Source organism: Sceloporus occidentalis, unplaced genomic scaffold (assembly GCF_023333645.1).
Source record: "Sceloporus occidentalis isolate IW3139 unplaced genomic scaffold, rSceOcc1.0.p SCAF_4, whole genome shotgun sequence".
Taxonomy (NCBI): domain Eukaryota; kingdom Metazoa; phylum Chordata; class Lepidosauria; order Squamata; family Phrynosomatidae; genus Sceloporus; species Sceloporus occidentalis.
The window spans coordinates 34,986,295-35,010,343 of NW_028316984.1; the positions used below are offsets into that span (position 1 = coordinate 34,986,295).

At 45.7% G+C, this 24,049-nt stretch overlaps 1 protein-coding gene across 3 annotated transcripts; it reads right to left on the bottom strand.

Annotated features, from left to right (window-relative positions):
* Positions 1-8,402: 8,402 nt before the first annotated feature.
* On the bottom strand, positions 8,403-15,066 carry LOC149313720 (homeobox protein Hox-D3-like). Of its 3 annotated transcripts, XM_089523261.1 has the most exons (4): positions 14,466-14,505; positions 11,637-11,656; positions 11,433-11,438; positions 8,403-9,165 (listed from the first exon to the last, which is right to left on the bottom strand). In XM_089523261.1, exons 1-4 carry the CDS (start codon positions 14,503-14,505, stop codon positions 8,416-8,418), a joined length of 816 nt encoding a protein of 271 aa, XP_089379387.1. In that variant the 3' UTR covers positions 8,403-8,415. The 3 variants fall into 3 exon arrangements, with proteins under 3 accessions (XP_089379387.1, XP_089379386.1, XP_089379385.1); XM_089523260.1 differs by lacking the exons at positions 11,433-11,438; positions 11,637-11,656 and adding an exon at positions 14,782-15,066 and having other exon boundaries at positions 8,403-9,182; positions 14,454-14,718; XM_089523259.1 differs by lacking the exons at positions 11,433-11,438; positions 11,637-11,656 and having other exon boundaries at positions 8,403-9,182; positions 14,454-15,066.
* Between the last annotated feature and the right edge of the window lie 8,983 nt (positions 15,067-24,049).

The window sequence follows — 24,049 nt, forward strand, 5'->3', positions numbered from 1 at the left end:
AAACGTAGTAGACCCATTGAATCAAATGAGTTTATATAAATGTTGATTCACCATTCAGTGATTCAGTGAGTCTACTGTAGTTGGGATTGCCAATAGGATTCAGCCCTAAATTTCTCTTAGGGAGTATCCACACTGCAGAATTAAAGCAGTTTGACACCACTGTTAACTGCCATGTCTCTATGCTACATAATCTTGGGATTTGCAGTTTGTTGAGGTATTCAGCCTGGTCTGTCAGAGACCTCTCATGCCTCACCAAACTGCAAATCCCAGGATTCTGTAGAATAGCATCCTGGCAGTTAAAAAGGTGTCAAACTGCTCTAATTCTGCAGTGTGGAAACACCTTTAATACAGCCTAAGATCCCATTAGCTGTCTTTTACTGTATCCCCTGTTGACTCTTAGCACACAAACAACCTGATCATATTAGTTCTAGTCTTGATCCACATTACGAAAGAATATTATCTGTTTAAACCCTTGGAAATCTTTCAAGAAAAGCTAATTTTAACTGTGAAGAAGTTTAATAATATCAAGTGAGTCTCCATCCACTGCAGCTGCCATTACAGTTCACTGATTAATGTTTTTCTTGAGCTGGCTGCATCTTGAAATTAGCCCTCTGGAATTCAGGGAGAGAGACTCCTATACTGGGTTTATATACTTCAAAGGATATCTCTTTGATTCCGGTAAAGCCTACCTTCAAGTTTAGGAAAGGGAAGGCAAGCATCTCACATTGAACTACTTTCTTTTATCTCGGTCCTTTTTCCAGAGGTGGACCATGTGAATAGCCAAATAAACCAGGAAACCTGCAATGTCTAACAAACCTTACTATCACTGGTATTCCTATGTGGGCTGTATTTCAGAGGAAGGAGTTGGCAAAACCACCTTTGAGTATTCCTTGCCTAAGAAAATCCTATGAAATTCATGGGGTTTTCATAAGTCAATGACTTGTTGAAAGCACATACACATTAACTGACACATCAGACAGGTTGTCCATTTTCCTTTCTTCACAAGTCCTCTTGCACTCAGTGAACTGAATGGGACTTAGTTGTGAGGAAACATGTCACCCAAACTCAATGGGACTTACTTTTAAGTAAACATATACAGATTTGCACCCTTAAGCACTCTTGAAATGTGCCTTTTTGTTTTGTTATCTGCTAATCTCTGCATTATTCCTATCTTAGATGCAACCTTATATCCACTTTCCTGGGAACATTCATGGAACTAAATGGGAATCGCTTATGAGGAGACCTCTGGCAATCCTTTCTTTTCTGGAGCTGAATACATTGTGTGGTACTTCTGAGTAAACATAGATAAGACTGTACCTTAAGGGATTTTTATTATGAAAAGAATCTAATGAATAAGGAGAAAGTAACGAAGCTATGCAGCTTATTCTGCAAACATTAAGAGCTGTGTTAACAGGGTTGACTATACATATGCACCTAGAAATAAATTCCACAGAAAGGGGGTTACTCTTGAGTAAAGTATATAGGATGTAATCAAGGTAATATTGATTTGCCCTTTCTCAATTTGGCTGGGTCATACAGACTAAGAGAAACCCAGTCTATGTTGCTATTCACCCACCCAGGGAAAACTGAGGTTGGGAGGCCTAAAGAACTGGTGCCCTATAAAATTATCTCAAAGGAATCTGTGTAATTGTTTCTGAGGTTCAAGCCAGGCATGTGCGATTGCAACCTGGCCCTGTGGCCTAAATCCTTATGTCAGTCCCAACTAGAGTAAACCCATTAAATCAGTGGCAACTTAGTAAACCACCCTCTATGTAAATTCAATCGATTAAATGAGTCTATTCTAGTTTAGACAAACAAGGAGAATTTAGGCCTATCCATCTTCCTTGTAAGGAAGGCGTTAAGTGGGGTTTGTTCCTGAATAAGCATTTATAGGATTGCTTCCTTAATCAAAAAATAAATTACAACTCCCAACACAGGCAACCATCTGAACTGTCCCATGCAGACAGGCCTATGCTGGATTATACAGCCAGGCTCACAATGGCAATCAGGGATACATTGAAAAGAAATGTTCTCGGGTACATTACAGAAGTGAGCCAGTATGCCTAGTGGTCTGAGCAGGATTCGACTTCGGCCAAGTCACACTCTCTCAGCCTCAGACTAGGACAGCAAAGGCAAAAGCCCTCTGGAAAAACTTGCCCAGAAACCCGGTGAAAGAGCCGCCTTGGGGTCATCATAAATCGGAAACGACTTGAAGGCACATAACAACAAAACGGTACAGAAAGGACTGCAGCCTTTGGGGGCAGTTTCTGTGCAGGCTTATTTGAAAGGCATCCCCACTTTGCTCAGTCAGGCTTACTCTCAGGTAAAGAAGCGTCGGATCGCATCTTCACTTTAGATTCCTTGACTCAGCTCTAAGTTCCACTGAGCTCCCTGGAAGCACCCTGTTGGCCATCCAGCAAAGCACAACAACACCCAGCATCCACAAGACAGGGCAAGCTGCTTGACCCAATAAAGGCATCTCCGTCCTGTGGATTTTGGATGGGTTTTTTTTCCTTTAGTATTCTGAGCTCCATAGGACAGAGAGAAGGGAAAGCTGCCCGCTCAGCCAGCGCCTCTTATGTCTTTGTTCCTGCAAGGACGCCTTTTTTCTCTTTTGGAGGAATCCATTTCGTGGGTGGAGGGGGGAGGAACTGGTCTGGGGGAGCTGCCTGCCTGGTTTCCAATGGCTTTTACCGCCACTCTTCCTCCTGGTTTCCACTGAGATCCTCGGGGCTGCTTGCGATCTCCTAAAACAGAGGTGCTAGTTGCCACCAAGGCACCCCTGGGAGCCTTGAACCCTATTTTATTATATATATGTAATAAAAATGGCACATTTGGAGGAAGGTTTAAAGCATATATATATATATCTTTGTTCCTCCTGGTATCTATTAACCTCTCTGCTATTCCTGGGCCAACAAAAAAATGGCTTCCCAAGGTCTTTGTTTGCAGGCACAGCGCTGCTACAGTCAAGAGAAAGCAAGGGAGGGGGGTTGTTAGAGAGAAAAGGCAGACAACCCCCCCTCCCTCCCTCCCTCCCTCCCTCCCTCCCTCCCTCCAGGAGGCGGGCTGGCTTCCTCCTCTTCCTCCTGGCAAATGGCTGCAGCAAAGCGTATCCCCCATTGACCCCGCTACCCAGTGATGCCCTGGCGAAGGGGGGTTGCCTAGCTACAGGGTTTGCACCCAGCCAATGAGGAAGGAGGAGGAGGAGGCCCAGGGAAGAAGAAGAGGAGGAGGAAGGCCGCCTCTCCCTCTCTGGTCTCTTTACTTAAGTGTGGGAGGAGGGTCCGGCCCCGTCTGGACACATAAAGGGGGCTGGCAGGATAGGGTCGCCTCCCTCCACCCAAGAGCCAGGGCAGTTCAAGGCAGCTCATGCAGGGGCCCCGATCCTATTCAAATAGGAAAGAAAAAAGTCAAAGAGTGAAGGTTCAATCCAAGGCTGACTTACCCGAGAGTAAGCCTGACTCGGGAGGCGCGACTCTTTGGAAAAGACAATAATATGTAATGCTAGGGATGCAGAAAGAGAGGAAGGCCGAGTGCTGGATGGATGGACTCTATTAAGGAGATCGTGGGTATGAGTTTACAGGGCAGAGCAGTGGAGGAAAGAGGGTCTTGGAGATGTCTCATCCACAGGGTCACTATGAGAAGGCGGTTAACAACAACAGCAAAAAGAACAGCAATGCTTGACTGAGCACAATGGGGTTGACTCTCAAATAAGCCTACCTCCCAAAGGCTGCAGTCCTTTCTGTAAAGTGCCTGGGCAGATTTCTTTTCATTAATTCCCTAGATCAAGCTAGATAGATCCAACTGGACCAAACCCTTCCACTGTTGTGTTCCTCACACAGTGTATTTGCCTCTGTTTTCAAAGTAAATCCGGCTGGGAGATTCCCATCGCCTGGGAAATCGGTGGGGGTTCTGCTATTGATTTCCAAAGGGGAGTGTTCCCAGCCTGTCTAGGTCCTCAAAACTTTTATATATGTGTGTGTGTGTGTGTGTGCGTGCATGTGTACTAAACAGCAGAGGGAGGGAGGAAGATCAGACCCATTTGCACACTTTCTTTTTCTCCGAGGGCGATCTTTGTAACGTTGTTGTTGTTGTTCTTAGCCCCACTGCCTTCTTCCTATCACTATCACTCTTCCTCTTCGCTGAGGGGTGAATACAAATGTGCAAATGGTTAGGTGATGGGTTAAGGACTAGTGCAGAAAACTTGTTTCCTATTTAGGGCAAGAAAGAAACTGTACCGCCATTTGATGAGCTGAGGTCTGATGGCAAACTGATTTGCTTAGGAATAAGCCCAACTAATTGTCTTGGTATTTACTTTCCGGAAAGCATTCTTTAGGACTGCGGCCTGAAGGAGAACAAAGGTGAAAGGCTTTACCCCAACAGAGAGTATCTTTCTCTTTATTCTGCATAGCATTTCTCTGTCAAACCCTGCGGCTACGATGAGCAAAAGAAATCGATAATAAAGTTCACCTTGAGGCCTTGGGACAGAGTGCCATGAGAGGAAACCAAGAAGAACAAAGAAGGATGACTTCCAAACCTACTACCTGTCCTGCTTCCCCTGTAAAAGGTTTTAAAACATGGTCTGAACAGTTAACTGAGGAGGCCATGTCCCTCTCTTTGCTTTTAACTTTGGAATATTTTGGAAGGATGATCACTGACCTGGAATTTCTAAAATGACAGCCAAGTTAAATTGAATCTCTTCCCCCCAACCTTTCCCCCCTTGATTCCTGCTTTCCTCTTGAAGAACTGCAGGCTCTTTGGGGGACGCAAGCAGAAAGAAGTAAAACGTTGGACCTGCTTACAACACATTATACCTTATTCAGATAACTCAATGGCCCGGCAAACTAGATGAAGCAGGATTTATGTTAGGTGTGAAAACCAGTTGTTTGTCATTTATGGCAATCCAAATGGGCCAAAGCCAAGGAAACCTGATGCCAGCAATGTCATTGAGCATAAAGTGGGACCATTGCAATCCCTGGGAGTTTTGCCATTGACTTCTATGAATATGCATCCTATGGCTTTCCCAGTTTCTCTCTCCCTGGCATGGATCTCATGCTTTTCTTTTACTTGGAAGTAAGATCCAATGAAATCACTGGGGATTTCTTGCCAAGTAATTCTGTTAGGCCAAGAAGCGTTCTGGGCCTGGCCTCCTCTGAAAAGGTAGAAGTAGCTGAGGAGGCCTCTTGCATACACAACCCATATTGAGGCTTGCCCTATAGTTTATGGGCCTATACTTGCTACAAGACAGGTCATCCTTATGAAAAAATGAAACCAGCAAACCTTGGTGTTGCAGTCCTACTGAAGGACCAAAATCCCGTGAAGCAGAATCACAGCTAAGATGCCTGTAGAAACATTTGTTTACACAAAGACTGTACCGATGTCTGTTACAGAAGACTATATTCAATACTGATAGATCTAGTCATTTCCTACCTCAAAAAGCCATTCCGAGCATTTCAGAAGGATCTTTTCTCTTGCAGCCTAATGAAGTCTTTCCTTTGTAGATACTTGATTGTCAAATATTTCATTCAAAGTGTTTTCTTCTTCCTCTTCTTCTTCTGTTGTGCTCCCCCTCCTCATTGCAACCTTTGCCCATGGCATGTTATACATGTTTGGAAAAGACTCCCCCCAGTATGGCCTTGCAAGAACATTTGCGTTTGTATGTATTGCAAAGCCTGTTCCTTACCCCTTCCTCATCCTGCCCCCAAGATGCTTATAGGCTGCTCCTCCTTTTGTGCCTGATTTGCAGAGGGAATAATAATAATGCAAGACAACTCAGACCCCATTTGAAGCTGAGCCCACAAAACATTAAGCTGGGGCTCTAGCCCTTGGGCCTCCCAGCCCCGCAGACTCAGCGGATGCCTACTCAGTGACACAGCATACCTCAAGGGCCTACACAGGCTCCTACTCCTTGTGTATTGTCTTGATTTATAGGAGGGGGAAAGTAAAATATGCCCTTGCGCAAAAAAAGGAGCACAGCATACAATCTGCACCCACTTTTTATTTATCCCTTTGGTTGCCAAGTAGTTCCTGGAAGCCCTACTAGAGAGAAATCCTTGGTGTCGTGATCATTCATTGCAGAGATTATTCCTTACTTTTTTATTGTCACTTTTAAAAACAAATAAATATATAAAGGCCAGAAGAAACACGTAGCCACAGAAAGCCCACTTTCAATCCAGAGGTGGTTAAAATATTTCTCCATCGGAAGCTGTTTATTCTGGTTTTGTTTACAGATCTACAACAACTTGGGTAAAAGTGAAATTTAACAAAAGGATACAATTTTTTTTACCCCATCTTTTCTTTTTCCATTATTTAACATGGCATTTAAAGGAGGGAGGGAGAAGGAAAACAAAAAAACAAACGGTAATGAGAGGAAGTAACAGATTTCATTCATAGGAGGAGTGAAAACCTCTGGCACACAGAAAGAATTGCCGGAGTTGCCAAGAGGGCCATGGAGAGATGGAGCTGCGTTATTAGTCAAACTGAAAAGTGAGGTTTGGTTACAGTTCTGTAGCTGGGATTCAGGAGATCTGAATCTTAACTGAAGGCTTTTCAAAGCGATAAGGAACACTTCCTCCTGAATTAATGGGCGCGGATCGCTTTTGCCATGTACCTAATGCCACTTTTAGGTTGAGAAAAGCTTCATAAATCCGTAAGAGATTAAACGGTACATATAAATAAAGAGAGAGTGGGCGAGGGAAAGGGATGTTTGTGTTTCTTGTCCCTTTCAGGCTCTGGGGCAGGAACATTTGTTTACACAAGGATTGTACCGATGTCTGCTACAGAGGACTATATTAAATATTGATAGATCTAGTCATTTCCTACCTCACAAAGCCATTCTGAGCATTTCAGGAGGATTTCTTCTCCTGCAGCCTAATGCAGTCTTTCCTTTGTAGATACTTGATTGTCAAATATTTCATTCAAAGTGTTTTCTTCTTCTTCTTCTGTTGTGTTTCCCCTCCTCATTCAGCAAAAGTGAGTTTGGGTTTCCAGTGACATATAGAAAACTGATTTATGGTAAGCATAAATATTGTATAAATAATAATAATCATAATCATAACAAGAATAACCACAAGAATAACAATAACAACAGAAATTGACATATTTTTGTAAGCCTGCCTTGGTATGGATCCTAATTACATCAACAAGATTACATTGTTTAATCGTTTTTTGTCTGACATTGTTTCCAAATGGGAAGAAAGTGACAACAAGCAGACAAGATGGCTTGCACAACAGATAGTAAGCCTGCAATCCTGGTTGCATCTTCCTGAGAGTAAGTCTCAAATGGGTCTTACTTCTGAATGACCCTCTGTAGGACTATAATTTAACACCGGAAGTGTACTAAATGGAGTTTAGGCAAAATTCAAAATAACCCTGTGGTGTCAACCCAGGAAATAGTAAATAATATACACTTCCAGTCTAAGGAAGGTCCTGTTTACTTCTAAGTAAAGTGACACCAAACCATCTGAAATAAATTAACATTACATCATTTTAAGGGTGCTTTGTTTTTGTTTTTGTTTTTAATATAAAAAGTAAGGGCTCTTTTGCGATAATCCATCTGTTCTGTATTAATCTATGACTTGACCTACAATTTGCTTCATCCTTACATAAACTACAAACACCAGCCACTGTTACAACTGTTCAAAACTACTCTTTCTATTTCTGATCAAATATACTAAATAGGTGGGGGGGGAAATGTAAAGTCACCAAAGACCTGAATCAATCTTCCAAAATTAAGGGAAGAGGGAGGCATGAAGAAATTCTACAAATATCCACATAAATACATTGAAGACGAGTATTAAATAATCGATGATACCAACCAAAAAAATAAAAAAGAGAAGAGTTCATCTTTTAAAAAATATTAAAGTCCAAAGCAACCTTTTGCATCGCTGAAGGTCCTTATAAATTAATGCTTCCAGAACCAAGTCCCTATTTTTTGGGTCCTAACCGATGTAAACTCCTCCTCATTGGGACTCCCTTTCAACTCATACTTTCAACTAATGGATTAATCCGACTTACCTTCTCTCCTGTAAATCATGACCAGTTATGCCTCCCTTGAGGGAACGTTTTATTTATTTGTATTTATTATTTTAAAGGGATATTGCACTGTTATGCTTTTAGACTGGGGGCGGGGGAAAGAGCGAACAAAAGGCAAATCGTTTCCATGATGGACTAGTTGCCAAAAAGAAAGAAAACAGGATGAGAATCGTGTAGGTGTTGCTGGGGGACATTCCCAGCCAAATAATAATAATAATAATAATAATAATAATAATAATAATAATATCCACTGCTACTCAGAGTACTCAAAGTAATGATAGTGTTGGGGGAAAGTGAGGTAATTTAAACGCCAGTACATTTTTCATCTCAGTCGCAGACTCAGTCTCAATCTCTCTCTCTCTGTGTGTGTGAATGGGTCTCCTACAGATGCGTGAGTTTGGGGGCTTCCTGGATCCTTCCCTGAGAAGTGTGGTGCGAAGTCAGGTCTGTGTAGGTGGGGTGGGGGTCGCAGGGTCCGTGGTGGTGGTTGCCGGGGATCTGGGCCGCGCAGCTGTAGTCCACGCTGGCCGAGGACGGGTGGGAGAGGTGGCTGAGGTTGAACATGGGCCCGGAGGCCGGCATGGAGTCCACGAAGTTGCCCCCGACGTAGACCGGGCTGCCCTGGAGGCTGGGGTTGCCGAAGCCCCCGTTGCCCCCCTGCAGGGCGTGGGGGTCGTAGTCGGCGGCGGCCCCCGGGTACCGCTTCTGCTGCTGGGGCAGGCAGCTGCTGAGCGGGGCGGTGTAGGCGGCCAGGCCGTACATGCTCTGCTGGGCCTTGGCGAAGGAGGAGGTGGGCGAGGGCGCGTCGTAGCCCAGGCCGGCCACCGAGGGCAACTGCCCGGCGTAGCCCACGTGGCTGGCCCCGCTCAGCGGCGGGCTCCGGTCCGGGGACTGTCCCACCGGCGAGTGCAGGATGCCCTTGGCCTTCTGGTCCTTCTTGTACTTCATGCGCCGGTTCTGGAACCAGATCTTGATCTGCCGCTCGGTCAGGTTGAGCAGGTTGGCCATCTCCACGCGGCGCGGGCGGCAGAGGTAGCGGTTGAAGTGGAACTCCTTCTCCAGCTCCACCAGCTGCGCGCTCGTGTAGGCCGTGCGGACCCGCTTGGAGGCCGGGCCCGGCGGGCTCTTGTCCTCACAGCTCTCCCCGCCTGTCAGGGAAGGAGCAGAGGGAAGGGGAAGAAGGGGGGAGAGAAGGAAGGAAGGAAGGAAGGAAGGAAGGAAGGAGAGGGAGGGAGGGAGGGAGGACAAAGAATAGAGGAAAGAAGGAAGGAAGGAAAGAGAGAGAGAGAGAAAGGAGGGAGGGAGGAGAAAGAAGAGAGGGAGGAAGGAAGGAAGGAAGGAAGGAAGGAAGGAAGGAAGGAAGGAAGGAAGGAGAGAGAGTGAGAAAGGAGAGAGGGAGGAAGAAAGAAGGAAGGAAAGAGAGAGAGAGAGAGAAAGAAGGAAGGAAGGAAGGAAAGACAGAGAGAGAGAGAGAGAGAGAAAGGAGAGAGGGAGGAAGAAAGAAGGAAGGAAAGAGGGAGGGAGGGAGGGAGGAGAAAGAAGGAAAAAATGAAAGAACAAGGAAGGAAAGAGAGAGAGGGAAAGAAGAGAGGGAGGGAGGGAGGGAGGGAGGGAGGGAGGGAGGGAGGGAGGGAGGGAGGGAGGGAGGGAGGGTGGAAAGAGAGAGAGAAGGGAGAGAGGAAAAGAAGGAGGAAGGAAGGAAGTAGGAAAGAGAAAGAAAGAAAGAAAGAAAGAAAGAAAGAAAGAAAGAAAAGAGGGAGGGGAAAGGAGGGAGGGAGGGAGGGAGGGAGGGAGAGAAGAAAGAAAGAAAGAAAGAAAGAAAGAAAGAAAGAAAGAGGAACGAAGGAAGGAAGGAAATAATGGAAGGAAGCAAGAAGGAAGGAAGGAAGGAAGGAAGGAAGGAAGGAAGGAAGGAAAAAGAGGAGGGGGTTGGTTAATTTACAATGCTTTCGACATTCTGGGCTTAGTGGAAGGCTGAGGTGCCCATATGAAAAATGCACACACAACACAGACACACACACACACCGAGGGAAAGGACGCGGCCATCGTTCTGTCCGAATGGAACCATTTACCCAGCGCCAGATCTCTCTGAATGGATATGAACCCCCCTTTTGTGGAATCTCCTCGGGCATGGTCAACAACTAAGGGCACCAGACACGTCCTCCTTTCCCAGGGCATGGCCTACACGTCAGCCTTTCTGTCCAGGCGGCATTCCAAAATGTCCTCCATTTTGGGGTGACTTGCCCTCCTTTGCGGTGAGGAGATCTGGTCACTCTGCACCCAACACACACACACACACACACACACACCTTTGTTGTGTGTTGTGTGCCTTCAAGTCTTTACCGACTTATAGGAGACCCTGTCATGGGGTTTCCTTGGCAAGATCCGTTCAGAGGAGGTTTGCCATTATCCCCTTTGGATGGCTATTCTTATTCTCCTCCAGCAAGTGGGAAGCCTTTCCTCCTCCCCTACACACACACACACACACACACACACATACAGAATTCAAAGTGAGGTGAAACTGGGTGAGAAAGCCCCCTTCCCCAATCGCCTTGCTCCCAGCCTCAATAAATGAGTGGGGACCAGTGTTTCAGATACACGTTGGTAAGAGGAGAATTAAGAAGAGGGGGAACAAAGTGACCCTTCTCATCCTTCGATTGAATCGGGTTTTTGACTTTAATGTTTAATTTTTTGGAGCCCATCTTGTCTTGGCCCCCTCCTCCTTCTCCCCTTCCTCCCCATGTGTAAAAGGCGAAGGGGGCTTAGCTCTCCCCACCTTCTCAGCAGGGAACCTCAGCTCCGGGGTCCTCAGAGGGCTAGGAAAGTTACAGTTCCAGCCTGGAGAGCTGTAAATCATGGCATTTAATTGGAGGAGGCGATCGATGCCTGACAAACCCTGGGAAGAGGCTCTAGTTGGGTCCCAACCGCGAAGGAGACCCACCAGGCGAGGCCTCAAACTTCGTCGAGAGACAATAGAGCTGCTGTGGCTGCCAAAGCCAGGAGCCTTTATTATCTTCGGAGGGGAAGCGGGGGAGGAGACCGAAGAGAGGGCATTCCCAAGAGAGGGAGGCAGCAGGAGACCCAACCAGAGCAATCCCTCTCTCTCTCTCTCTCTCTCTCTCTCTCTCTCTTTCTTGTCCTACAAAGCAGGCAGCCATTTCGAGCTCGCCAAAGGCCAGTCCCCCAGGGCTACCATGGCTAGACTCACCCTCTAGTTTGGCCCACTTTCCCCTCTAAACGTTAGGTGAATTTTGAACAAAGGGTAGAAATGCCATCTCATCTATACTCTGAGATTTATTTACTGTATTTCCCCATCGCTAGAAATGTTCCAGTCAAGCCAAGATGGGCTCTGAAGAGACAGAGGCTGAATCCACACTGCAAAAATAACCCAGGTTGACACCGCTCTAACTGCCATGGCCCAGTGTCATGGGATTCATGAATTTGTCCTCTGTTGTGGCTTTCTGGCAGAGAAGGCTGAAAAGCTCACCCAAAGTACAAATCCCAGGATTCCATAGCCTTGAGCTGTGGCAGTTAAAGTGGGGGTCAAACTGCATTATTTCTGAAGTGCAGATGCAGCCAGAATCACCATAAGCAGGCCACACACATGTGGGGGACAAAGGACCTCCCCTTTGGATATGGGGTTGGCAGAAAGGCTGGCCTCTCAAAATGGCCCATGTCTGTATGTCCCTCTCCCTTCCTCTCCTTCTTATCCTTACACGGTTTCTCATCATCGATTAATAAAGTAGGAGGAATTTGTTGTTGTGTGTCTTTTGTTTGAGTGTCGGACTACGACTCTGGAGACCAGGGTTCTATTCCCACCTCAGCCATGAAACCCACTGGGTGACCTTGGGCAAGTCACACACTCTCAGCCTCAGGGGATGGCAATGGCAAACTTCCTCTGGACAAACCCTGCCAAGAAAAGCCTATAATAGGTTCGCCTTAGCATAGTCATATATCAGAAGTGACTTCAAGGCACACAGCATACACACACATCGACCCTATCCCCTACAATGGAGTTTTCCAGCGGGGGGGGGGGGGTTGACTTTGCCTCCCTCTGAAGCTGAGAAAATGTGGCTTGCCCAAGATCACCCAGTGGGTTTCCATGGGATCTCAACCCTGTCTCCAAAGTCCACAGACCAGCACTCAAACCACTGCACCACAAGGGCCTTTAATGCCATAGAAATTGATATAATCTAACATAACCTACAGCCATTGGCCTGAATTTTATTCCCAACTAGACTAGGCCCATTGAATCAGCACTTAATGGGTCTACCTTTGTTATGTCTAACACTAAGACTGGGGCCACTGTATTCTAAATTGATGGGAGCTGTGGAAACTGTTGAGCACAGCAACTTTTGCATGCTGAGGCCTTCTAGGACCTTAGGTATGCATGTTTGTGGAACAAGTGACAAACCTATTGGTCCCTGGCATCAGTCTCTGGCACTCTTAGAAAGAGGTGGAGGAGAGAACTCTTCTAGTAAAGAGCATTTGGCAACATACTTTGAAAAACTAACACTTTGCCTGATTAAGGACAAAAGAGGAAGGAACCCCAGACTTGAAGCAAGGTCAACCCTAGTTAGTACTTGAATGGAAGACCATCAGCATATGCCAAATGTTGTAGTCTATAAGGGAGAAAGAAACTTTCTTTCCCTAAGAAAACCCTATGAAATGCATGGGATTGCCCTAAATTGACAGGTGACTGAAGGCACACACACACACACACACACACACACACACAGATTCCTTTCAGTTTTAGTTTGGCCTCACTTGGGCATCTGAGGCTGGTTTCACCTTCTCAAATGCATTTAACCAAGCTAGGCCAGTGAAAGATGTCTCTAGTTACTTAGATCTCTGCCTACACTCCGCTCAGGGAAATGAAAAAGAGGAAGCAGAACAGAAAGAGAGCCTCTTTACATTGGAAGAATGTCTCTATATGAAACTCTGAGGGCAACTCTGAAATCACACAGAATTCAGCCTCAGGAGGAAGACTGGAGGGCAATAAAATAAAGGGGAGGATAAGTGGGGCCTGGAAGTCTTCTAGTGTATCATGTTTTGTCAGGCCACTAAAATGCCTCCAACTCTCTTCTCCCATCCCTTTAGTCTGGAGAAATTTTTGCAGAGGTGGGTCACTTGACCCTCTCCCAACTACCTTCAACAAGAAGAGCCCTGTGCAACTCCAGCTCTGCCTTCCTGAGCTTTAAAGACTAATTTAGCAAGTGGAGAAGCAGCCTTCTCCAATGGAGGTGGTGGAAACATATTGAGATCGTTTAACTGGATAAAGTAGAGTGTATGAATTTGTTTCCCAAAATGAAAGGCCAGAGCTTGTTCAGACATCCTTAAATGGGGAATCTATACTTTAATGGAGGAAAGGCAATCTGTGGCTACCTTGGCCATCTGGAACCTGTGAGTTCAAAGGGCTGCCCATTGTGTCCCAAAGAGTGGAAAGTCACAACCTGGGCAAGGCTGTTGTTGCCTTCACAACTCACCTGCAGGATTTCCAGAGGCATCTAGTGAGTTAGGAGAGAGGGCAAAAGCATCACTATTGGTGTGATCCAGGGGCAGGGTGACTGGAAGTCCTCCTTTTCCTGGACACATCCTACATTTCCAACCTTCTGTCCAGGAAGAATCCCCAAATGTCCTCTATTTTGAGCATGACTAAGAAGCATGGATTTATATTTATATGAGTGCTTTTAGCTTTTATTTGGTCATGCCCTATATTTTTCTTGAATGTCCTACATTTTATCGTGCCTGGCCCTCCTTTGAGGTTATGATATCTGCTCACCCTGTGGGGGAGTTTCTCTTATACAATAACAAAATGCATCTGAGGACATAAACTTCCCCTCCCCAGCGTTTGGCTGGATGGGGGGGGAGGGGAAGTTTACATCCAAACAATGATAGCTTTCTTGGGCCATAACCCAAATGCACAATGACATGTTGCAAGCTTTCGAAGCCACACTGGCTTCTTCTTCATCAGGCAAACAGGAGAAAGAAATTGAAGATGATAGTCATAGGCCTTTCTTTCTCCTGTTTGCCTGATGAAGAAGAAGCCAGTGTGACTTCGAAACCTTACAACATGTAATTAGGTATTTTGGCTATGGCCCAAGAAAGCTATCATTGTTTGGATGTTACAGTATAGGATTTTCTTTCTTTCTTTCTTTCTTTTACTTTCTTTCAGTTAGTCTCAAAGGTGTGACAAGATTTCTTTACAGACTGTGTTGTGGTTGTGGGTTCCCACTATATTCCAAATCCCTGGGAGCTGTGGAAACTGTTGGGCATAGCAATTTTTGCCCGCTGAGACCTCCTTCCCCAGCCAGCCTGGGAAGGTAGGGTCTTCTGGGTGGAGCGATCCAAAACCAGTTACTCCTCCCAGCCTTAGAGGACCAAAAAAAAGGCCAAGGGAGCCAGGGCAGGGGGAGTACCTGCGGGGGCGCAGTTGTTCTTCTGCTTGGAGTTCTGCCGGGACTCCTTCATCCAGGGGAAGATCTGTTTGCTGATGGTGCCCCCCGAGGATCCCCCAGTGGCGTTGCCACCCCCTTTGCCCTTCTTGGCGGGCACCACGTTGTTGGCCGGCGGAGAGGGCGAAGGCGGGTGGTGCTGTTGGTGCTGCTGCTGCTGCTGTTGCGTTGGTTGTGGCTGTGGTTGCTGTTGTTGTGTTGGTTGTGGCTGCTGCTGCTGCTGCTGCTGCTGCTGCTGCTGCTGCTGCTGCTGCTGCTGCTGCTGCTGCTGCTGCTGCTGAGGCTCCCCGACGGGTCGCATGCAGCTGGCTCCGCTGAGGTCGGGACTCTTGTGGGTCGGGGCCCGGAGCGGGGCGGCGGGGCCTTGGAGGGAGCAAGCCGATCCCGGGTAGTCGGTCTCCAGAGAAGGCTGGGCATAGGGCGGAGGGGGCGGCGGGGGCCCCGAGGGGTAGCCATAGGCCTCCGCTTTGCCATAGCCGCCGTAGCCGCCGAAGAGCGCCGCATTGTCGTAGTAGGCGGCCTTCTGCATCTTGGGCTCGGAGGTTGCCAAGGCCTCGGGGCCCCGCTCAAATAACATTGACCACCGGGCCTGGCTCCGTCCCCTCGGTGCCACCTGGAGAGGAGGGAAAGCCAGAGGAAGGGCAGGCGGGGAGGCAAGGGACAGGTGGTTATTGCCCAAATAATACATTCTCTGAAGATGCCAGCCACAGACGCCGGCGAAACGTCAGGAATAAACTCTTCTAGAACATGGCCACATAGCCCCCAAAAAACACAAAAACTATAGACTATTGTTTGTTTGTTTGTTTGTTTGTTTCATTTGTATGTCGCCTTTCTCTCAGAAAGGGACCCAAGGCGGCTCACATGTAAAAACAAACAAGCATTGTTATACGGGTTCCTGGTTATACGAGTTTCAAAAGCATTATCTTAAAAACAAAGAATCAGAGACTAATAATAATAACAATAATAAAATTTGTTTGTATCCCGCCTCTCCAAGCAGATCGAGGCAGCTAACAATAATAAAACATCGTTAAAACACAGTAAAACAGCTGTCATCATTATATCCCAACACTCCCAAACTCACCCATCCACAATAAAGTGCAATTAAATATTGAACAATTGTTTAATATTATTGAATCCTAGAATTGGAAGAGACCTCAAGCGCCATCCAGTCTAACCCCCTCCCCTTCTGCCATGCAGGAACTCACCATCAAAGCATCCCCTGTGACAGATGGTCAACCAGCCTCTGTCTAAAAACCTCCAAAGAAGGAGGCTCCACCACACTCCGTAAATAACACATTTAAAATCATCTGAAACCCGTGTAACAAGGAAGGGTCGGGGCATGGAGGGGGAGGAAGTAAGGGACCTTCTGGGGCCCCTATCGGACTGGGGCCCTCCTAGTGACCCACCCCTTTCACCCAGAGAGAAGTCCTAGGTACAGGGTGAGCAAAGTCTCTCCTTTCCAGGACATGCCCTACATTTCACGCTTCTGCCCAGGAAGACTTCCAAAAGGCCCTCCATTTTGAGCATCGCTAAGAAGCATGGATTTCTATTTACAACGGGCCCTTGGTATCTGCTGGGATTTGGTTCCAGGACCCCCGTGGATACCAAAATCCGTGGATGCTCAAGTCCCATTAAGGACAATGAATGGGTCCTAGAGCAGATCAAGACAGAACCCTCCCTGGAAGCCCAGATGATAAAGCTGAGGTTGTGGTACTTGGGACACGATCATGGGTATGAGTTTGCAGGAACTAAGCAGAGCAGTGGAGGACAGGGAGTCCTGGAGATTTCCATCCACAGGGTTGCTATGAGAAGGCGGTTAACAACAACAGCAATGCCTGAATGAGTACAACGAGGATCTCCATGTCTCATCCACAAAATCGATTTGAGGACAGTCAACAACAACAAAAATAGTAGAATGGTGTCCGTTGTATAAAATAGCAAGATCATGGTTTGCTTTTCAGAATGTATAGATATATTTTTAATATTTTCAAGCCATGGATGCTTGAATCCGTGGATAAGGCCAACTGTGTATGAGTGTTTTGAGATTTATTTATTTTTTCTATTTCCTTTTTTTGGTCATGTCCTCCATTTTTCTTGAGCGCCCCTCTCCTATTTTGCGATGCCTTTTCCTCCTTTGCAGTGAGGACCTATCTGGTCACTCTGCCTAAGAAATTGCTCCCAATGTAACTCCACAGAGTTAAACGGCCCTCAGGCCCTCATGGTTTCCCTTCTTCACCCCGCCATGTTTTGACATTTGCCTGCACCCCACAGCAGGACAGTCTCAGGCCCACGGTCATAATACTTGAATGAAGGCCATCCGCACATCTTTGAATGCAATGTACAGTACACACAAAAGCCAAGCACAGGAGATATTTATCATACACAATTCCCATTCTTCTGGGTGTATTCCTATATCTGAACTGTTTCCTAAGGTACATGGTACTTTACATTCTATGTCCTGGAGTTTGCAACCCTTATTGTCTCCCAGGACCTGCATGGCCAAAGGGGAAGAAGAAAGGCCTCTACCTTCATAGAGATCCCTCCCTACCATCTTAATTAACAACAAATATAACAACATCTTGACAAAATGTAGACCTATGACTACAATGGTTTTTTTCTTTCTTTCTCCTGTTGGATTTTTAACACCTTTGTCTGTGGAAGAAGCCAGTGAAGCCTTGAAAGCTCGCATTATGTATTATGTGCATTTTGGTTGCCCAATAAAGATATCACTGTTTGGTGGATTTGGGTTGTTATTGTACTTTGCTGTATGGCCAACAGGGCTACCTATGGATTAATTTTTTTTTTTTTACGTAACAGTTACACATGATGTTGTGAATCCATTCACTCATGCAATGTTGTGGTACAACTTCCAGGAGTCTGGGCTCATTTCTCTCTCACACACACATGTACAGTATGTATCCAAGTGTCAGACACACAGCCTTCCAATCCTTCATAGGTACAAGGGAAGCCACACACTAGGGACTCCTGATACATCAGTTCTGTCACCTAGCCCCTCTCCCTCATGCTCTTTTAACACCTACACAACATGGCAAACGCAAACAACAGAAATGTTTACATGGCCTCTTCTCTTTTGTTCCTGATTATCACTTTCCAGACTAACATTTGACTCAAGTCTTCCTCATTTTGGCTCCTCCTCTGCCTTCCTTTCCCTGCATGAAAAAAGTCTCACAACACTTGCGTATTGTGGCCTGGCTTGCAATTCTCAGGCTGCGTCTTTACACACCACTTCTTTATATGAAAACACAGGCTCCACACCAGCCACTAGTGTTCTCACTGGCATGCCATCAATATCCTCTCTACTTTCCCTACTTCAGTATATATACCGGGATGGCCAGCTATTAATTCCCTTGCATACCAGCCATAAACACAATTAACTGAGACTCTGTTCCAGTCGAAGTTAATTGGCTTCTCTTCCAAATATAGAGTGTAAAGGGAGCAATCCAGAATCAAGAGTGAGTGGCTTGAATGTTGCACTCTTACACACTCCGCTGCCAGCCACATTCATCAGGGAGTGCAAATCTCTGAAATAAGTGGACTGTGAATGGTGGCAGTGTGACACACGATGAAATCCAAGGAACTGACCATCCAAGTTTAATCCAGTACAGGAAAAACAGATCTCAGAGGAGCAGCAAAAGCACTGCTTCTGGGTTTTGTCATCTCAGCTGTTGGGTTCATTTAGGCCAAGAAGAAGTAAGGAGTCCCAACCCACCTTCCCACTGTTTCTCTGAAAAACTGAATGTTTATGATCAGTTTTTCAGGATGGCCAGCATTACTTAAATTTGTTTCAAAGTCATACCAATTCATCTGCCTCAATACAAAGAGTTTAAGAAAGGAGAGAGAGAGATTTGACAAACAAATTTATAATTTAAGCTATCCCGGATCACATTTTCTAGTCTACAGTTTATGGATATATTAGTGTTCCTTTGTTTTGATTTTTTAAAAGAATTCAGCAAAGAAAAGGAAAATCCCCTTAGTTCTCCCTTCCACCACATAACTATTTATTTTATAGTTTTATCCTCAGTTTTCATCTCTCTGCTATTTTCTGGTATAAATATTAACCATCATGTTTTGTTGTTGCTTTTGTTGTTGTTCTCCCTCTCCTTGCTCTTGTCTCCCCTCCCTTTCTTCTTCTTCTTGGACGCATGCGCAGGAGTGCCTGCCAGCTAGGAATGACATGATGGATTGAACCAGAATTGAAACCTGAAAAACCAGAGAAAATTCCATCTCTATTGTAAATCCTGTCTCTCGGTGTTTTGTTTTGTTTTTCCTGGGAAGATTTCTAAGAAGTTAAAGTGTAACTAAGGGCATTCAATAACTTTCATTTGCAATATAAAGAAGGAAATACTTAGGTCAGCTACCTTAGGGCTCCTCGTCTTTGGAGATATTTCAGCCAAGATTTCTTTGGGGTTACTTCGACTTAACATTTTTCTAAAGTTTAACAGGCAATTTCCACAATATCCATTTGCACTGGGGAAAGCTCCCATTCGTTTATCCAGAAAAAGATATCTTGGGGGAAATTTTGCAATGCACAAGAGACAGCCCTTCATATTAATAACAAAATACTATGTGTTTATGCTAGTTCCTATATACACTTGTGTTTTCTAGCTGTTGGAGGGGACAAAAGAGTCTTCTGGGTTTACTTGCTTGGTTCCATTCCATTTACTTCTTCTTCTTTGCAAAAATATATATTAACATATGTTTTTCACATTCTGTGAAAATGGATCTCTACTCAGCTAGGAAGCTCACTTTATTACCTTGGGTCCAAATATAACCTACCTTTTGGGGTTTTTATGGTAGTAAAACAGCACAGAGTGTATGCCACCATTTGCACCTTGGAGGAAGATTCAAATTCAATACATCAATTACAGATAGATGCCTATCATTTTGTACTTGGAAGTGTCCTGTATCAAATGCCTAATACATTTAACTATAGCTTACGCCAATGGAGTTTACTTTTGCACAATGCAGAACCATCCAGAAAAATATTCTCTAAAGTGAATCATCTCCTAAGAAGAGAAATGAAACTGGCAGTCAGTGATAACTGTGCTCCTAATTATTCATATCTGAAATAATTCCTGTAGAGGTAGGATCCACTTGATTCCAGTTAAACTGAGTTCCCAGCATCCCAAGCTCATGGCTGTTTATTTAGATGTTCTGCTGAGTTTTATGGGACTCTGCCTCCCATCATCATCATCATCATCATCATCATCATCATCATCACAGTCCTATTCACACTCTCTTGGGTTCAATTCAACCCAGTGTGGAGTTTATTTCTTAGCAGACAGGAAAACAATTGGTTGATAAAGATGTAATCTCTTTACTACAGGGGTGTCCAAATGTGGCTCCCGGGGGTATATGTTCATGGACCTTGACACCTCTAGGCTCATCAGGCTGCACTTTTTTCTAACCAAAAGAAGAGTGAATCACCTCTCCAGGAGGGACAATACACTCTTTACTTAGGTTGCAGCCACCCTTGCACAGTTTGACACTATATATATATATATATATATATATATATATATATATATATATAAACCAAAAGTAGTCTTTCAGTTTGGCCTGAGGAAAGTTTCAGGGGTATGTCTCAGGGCAGATCCACCACAGTTATCCACCCCTGCTTTACCTCAAAGACAAGTTTCCCATTTATTTTCATCTATGTTATAACTCACAGTCCCTATTTATTCCCAGCAATAGATGCTATTAAGATTTGGAAAGGGGTGGGCTGACTAGGACCTTGAATGCTTACCCCCAAATGAATCTGCTTAGGATCACATAACCCACTCAGGCAAAATCCTTTGAAAAGGATTACTCCCCCATCACCACCAACACAGCAGTAATGAATCCCTGTGCCTTCACAAAGTTATACAAATAGTAGTACTGGTCTAATATCTTTATTTTGCTTTGTAAGTTGAGGCCTTCTCAGGAATAACTTGTGGACTTCATGGACGTGGCTTAATTGATCACACGTCATATCTGGCATTTAAATATTATGTTTTCCTATCTTTTTTCATAATTCGCTGCCTTAAATTTCACCTACAAATACTCCAGCTCCCTTTGGAAGTTTACAGGGGGAAAGTAGAATCTTTAGCCATATTTTATGTGAATAAAAGTATGGTTCTTTTAATTATTTTTTTAACTTTGAGATAAAATAAATATTGAAATAATTAGCCAAGGGAAAAAATGCTTGCACGTTTGGAATATCTCTTTCAAGAAATAAAAATATATTGTGAGAACTTCCAGAGGAGTGAGTCTCTTGCAGCAAAAAAACAACGAAGTCTTGTAGCACCTCCAAGACTAGGAGGTTTATTTTGGCAGGGTTTTTTTTTTTCCTGGGCTACAGCTCACTTTTAGCACATGAAGAATGAGGCTTGGTTTCCAGATGCATGTATCTGCCCACACATGCACGGTTCTGTAAAGCGAGATCAAACGCTTAGGCAGCGCTAGGATTTTGTTCGGAAACAAAAGGGGAGGCGAAGAGGGAGGATAAACAACAGGAGGGCCAGGATTACCTTTCATTTATCTACACATTAATACCGTTTAAGGACTTATTTATTCCCAAACGATCATCTATAAGCATCAAAATCAGCTGTTTACAGCCTCCACGGAATGGTTTTTGTTTATTCCAAGCCAACCCACCAACCCGGCCCTTCGGGACCGTTTCATTTACTCAAACCAGGTCTGGGCAAAGGACCCACCCGGCCTGGCGAGGGAATATTGGCAGCAAAACTGAGAAGCTTTTATTTCTTTTTCTGAAATACCAACTGCTTGTGAACTCTGCTTGAACCTTAAAAAGAGGCAAAGGGGCCATAAATCACATGGACAATGCTCCACTGTTGGGTGGCTCATCTTTTAGATCTCCCCAGCACACACACACACACACACACACTTCCCCACATCCCCCTTGTCTTTGGTCTGAAAACAAAACAAAACCCTTCCACTTTCCTTTTTCCCCCTTTTCCTTATTTTTGTTTTTGTTTTGTTTTGTTTTTGTTTTTCCAGAATCTGTTCAAAGCCGGTGTGCGGTTGTGCGGTTTTGTCGCAGCCAAGGCTAAACCTCGGTTGGCAAGGGAGGCCCAAATGGTAAGCAGGCAGCGTGGGAGGCTGAGCCGAAGGAAGCCCCGAAGTATCCGTGTCTTGTGTTTCGAATTTCCTTCCCAGAAGTTTAACCTTGTCTGAACCGCTGCGCCGCCAGGCAGAGAGTAATGGACCCCTTTGTTTCCCCTCCTCTCTCTCCATCCATTCCAAACAATAATCTCTAGAAATCAAAGTCCAGTCCGGAGGGGGCTGGGTTCAGGAGATGCGACTTTTCCCTCTTCTCATCGTTTCCTTCTCTCTGCCCCTTTCCACAACACAACACGTGTCGGCAGAGGAACAACAACAACAATCCTCCACAACATAGAAACACACACATCCCCCCCCCGAAAGAGCCTCCCTCTGCTTCCGTCCTGACGATTCCCGGGTCGTGCGAATTGGGTTCGATCCGATCCCGCAACCCGCATATTCATATGAACTAGGCAAGTCCTCTCCGCTAATGCGTCCACTGCACTTAATTCTGCCGGGGAATCAATATCTAATATGATCCCGAATAAATAAAAGGCAGCCCGAGAGGCAGGAGGAGGGAGGGGGTTATTAAGCAGCCGGAGTTCTCCCAGCGCATATCAATGCACCTGTCAGGCGCCGGTGGGAGCAAAATTTATGGCCTGCTGGCGCGAGGGGCAGTAAATGCTCCGGCAAGGAATGAAAGGCAGGCATTGGGGGAAGGAAGGAAGGAAAGAGAGAGAGTGCGAGAGAGGACAGGAGGAAGAAAAGACCCGGGCCGGCTATGTGTGTAAAACAGGCTGCGTGGGAGGCAAAGAATGGCCTCGTCTGCAAAAACACACGGAGAGCCCTTCTTCTCTTGGCCGCCTGCAAGCGGTGTATATAAAGGGCCCACGCCGGTCTCCTTTGCACACACGGCCCCAGAGACAGAGGCACCGCTGAGGGTCGCCTATTGGGAAAGAAAACCCCGCCACCATCACCACCACCATCGCCAGCAGCAGCAGCAGCAGCAGCAGCAGCCGAGGGTCGTTTGGGTCTCGGAAAGCCACTTTTCTGAGGAGCAAAGAGGCCCTTATCAGTTGGGGGGGAGAGAAGAGAAGAAAAGAAAAGAAGAGAAGAGAAGAGAAGCAGGGAAGGAAGAAGAGGAGGAGGGCGGGAAGGAGGGAAGGAAGAGAAGAAAAGAGAAGAGAAGAGGAGGGAAGGATGGGGAGAAAGAGGACAGAAGAGAAGGGAAGAGGAGAGGAAGAAGGAGTGAAAGAAGGCGACAAGGAAGGAGACGAAGGGGAAAGGAAGGAAGGAAGGAAAAGGAGAGGAAAAGAAGAAAGGAAGATGAAGGAGGGAGGAAGGGAGAAAGAGGACAGAAGAGAAGGGAAGAGGGAGCAGGTGTGAAAGAAGGAGACAAGAAAGAAGAGGAGGGGAAGGAAGAGAAGAGAAGAGGGAAAGAAGAAGAGAAGAGAAGAGGAAAGAGAGAGGAGGGAGAGACAAAAGGAAGAAGAGAAAGAAGGAAAGAGAGAGGGAAGGAAGGAAGGGAAGAAGGAGAGGAGAGGAGATAAAAGAAGAGGAAGGAGAGAGGGGGGAGACAAAAAGCAAAAGAGAAAGAAGGAAAGAGAGAGGAAGGGAAGGCAGGGAGGCAGGCAGGCAGCCTCTGGAAATGAGCGATTCCTTTTTTGTGGGGGAAGGCTGGTCGGAGGGAAATGGGTGATGGATGTAAATAGAGCATAACTGCCATATCCCATCAACGCCCTACTGTGTCACTTGGCTATCGGTGCCAGGTTGGCAGAAGCGGTTGTGTATTTGGTGTTATGAGCCTGTAAGTTGGGAGCCTGCCTTATGAACTGTGTGTGTGCGTGTGTGCTCTTTCTTTCTTTCTTCCTTTCTTTCTCCCTCCTCTTCCCTCCCAGTCAACTCTTTGCTTCCAGAAGCCCACAGTTGACAACACAGTTATGGTCTTAGTAAACATACTCAAAGGAGCCACTAATCAAGCACTTTTTTAAAAAAAGACCAAATTGGTTCCAGTGGCAGGAATTCCAGTGGCTACCACAACCCCCCCCCCCCCTTACACTTTCCTTTTGAGTTTGACTGGATGCCAGGAGATGGTCACTGAAAGGATGGTATCTAGTTTTGTGGGACCCGATTGGCATCATTGCATCATTGCTGTGGCCTATCATTTGATTCAAAGGCTCTTGCTACCACCACCCCATTTTCAAAAATGCTCTCCTGAAACGACTTGATAAGATATCCGTTCTGCCACCCTTTGTAGCAATAACCTTTCCTCCGTCTATACCCCAAATTATTATTTTTTTAAAGCCAAGGAATGTTTGAAAATGGACGAGTCGCCTGGATTTTCCCTCCCCCTTTCTTCATTTAAAATGCACCCCAACTCCACTGTGGAGAAGAAGTGGAGACGCATGTAGACCCGACAATTATTTTTAAAGGGGGGGGGCGGAGAGAACTCACCACAAAGGCGCTTTTTCTTGAATTTTGTCTGCAACACTTTCCGG

Coding starts and splice junctions, on each gene's coding strand:
- LOC149313720 (XM_089523259.1), bottom strand. CDS start 15,066: ATGTTATTTGAGCGGGGCCCCGAGGCCTTGGCAACCTCCGAGCCCAAG. Junction 9,183..14,453: donor GAACAACTGCGCCCCCGCAG/GTACTCCCCCTG, acceptor CTTCCCTGACAG/GCGGGGAGAGCTGTGAGGAC.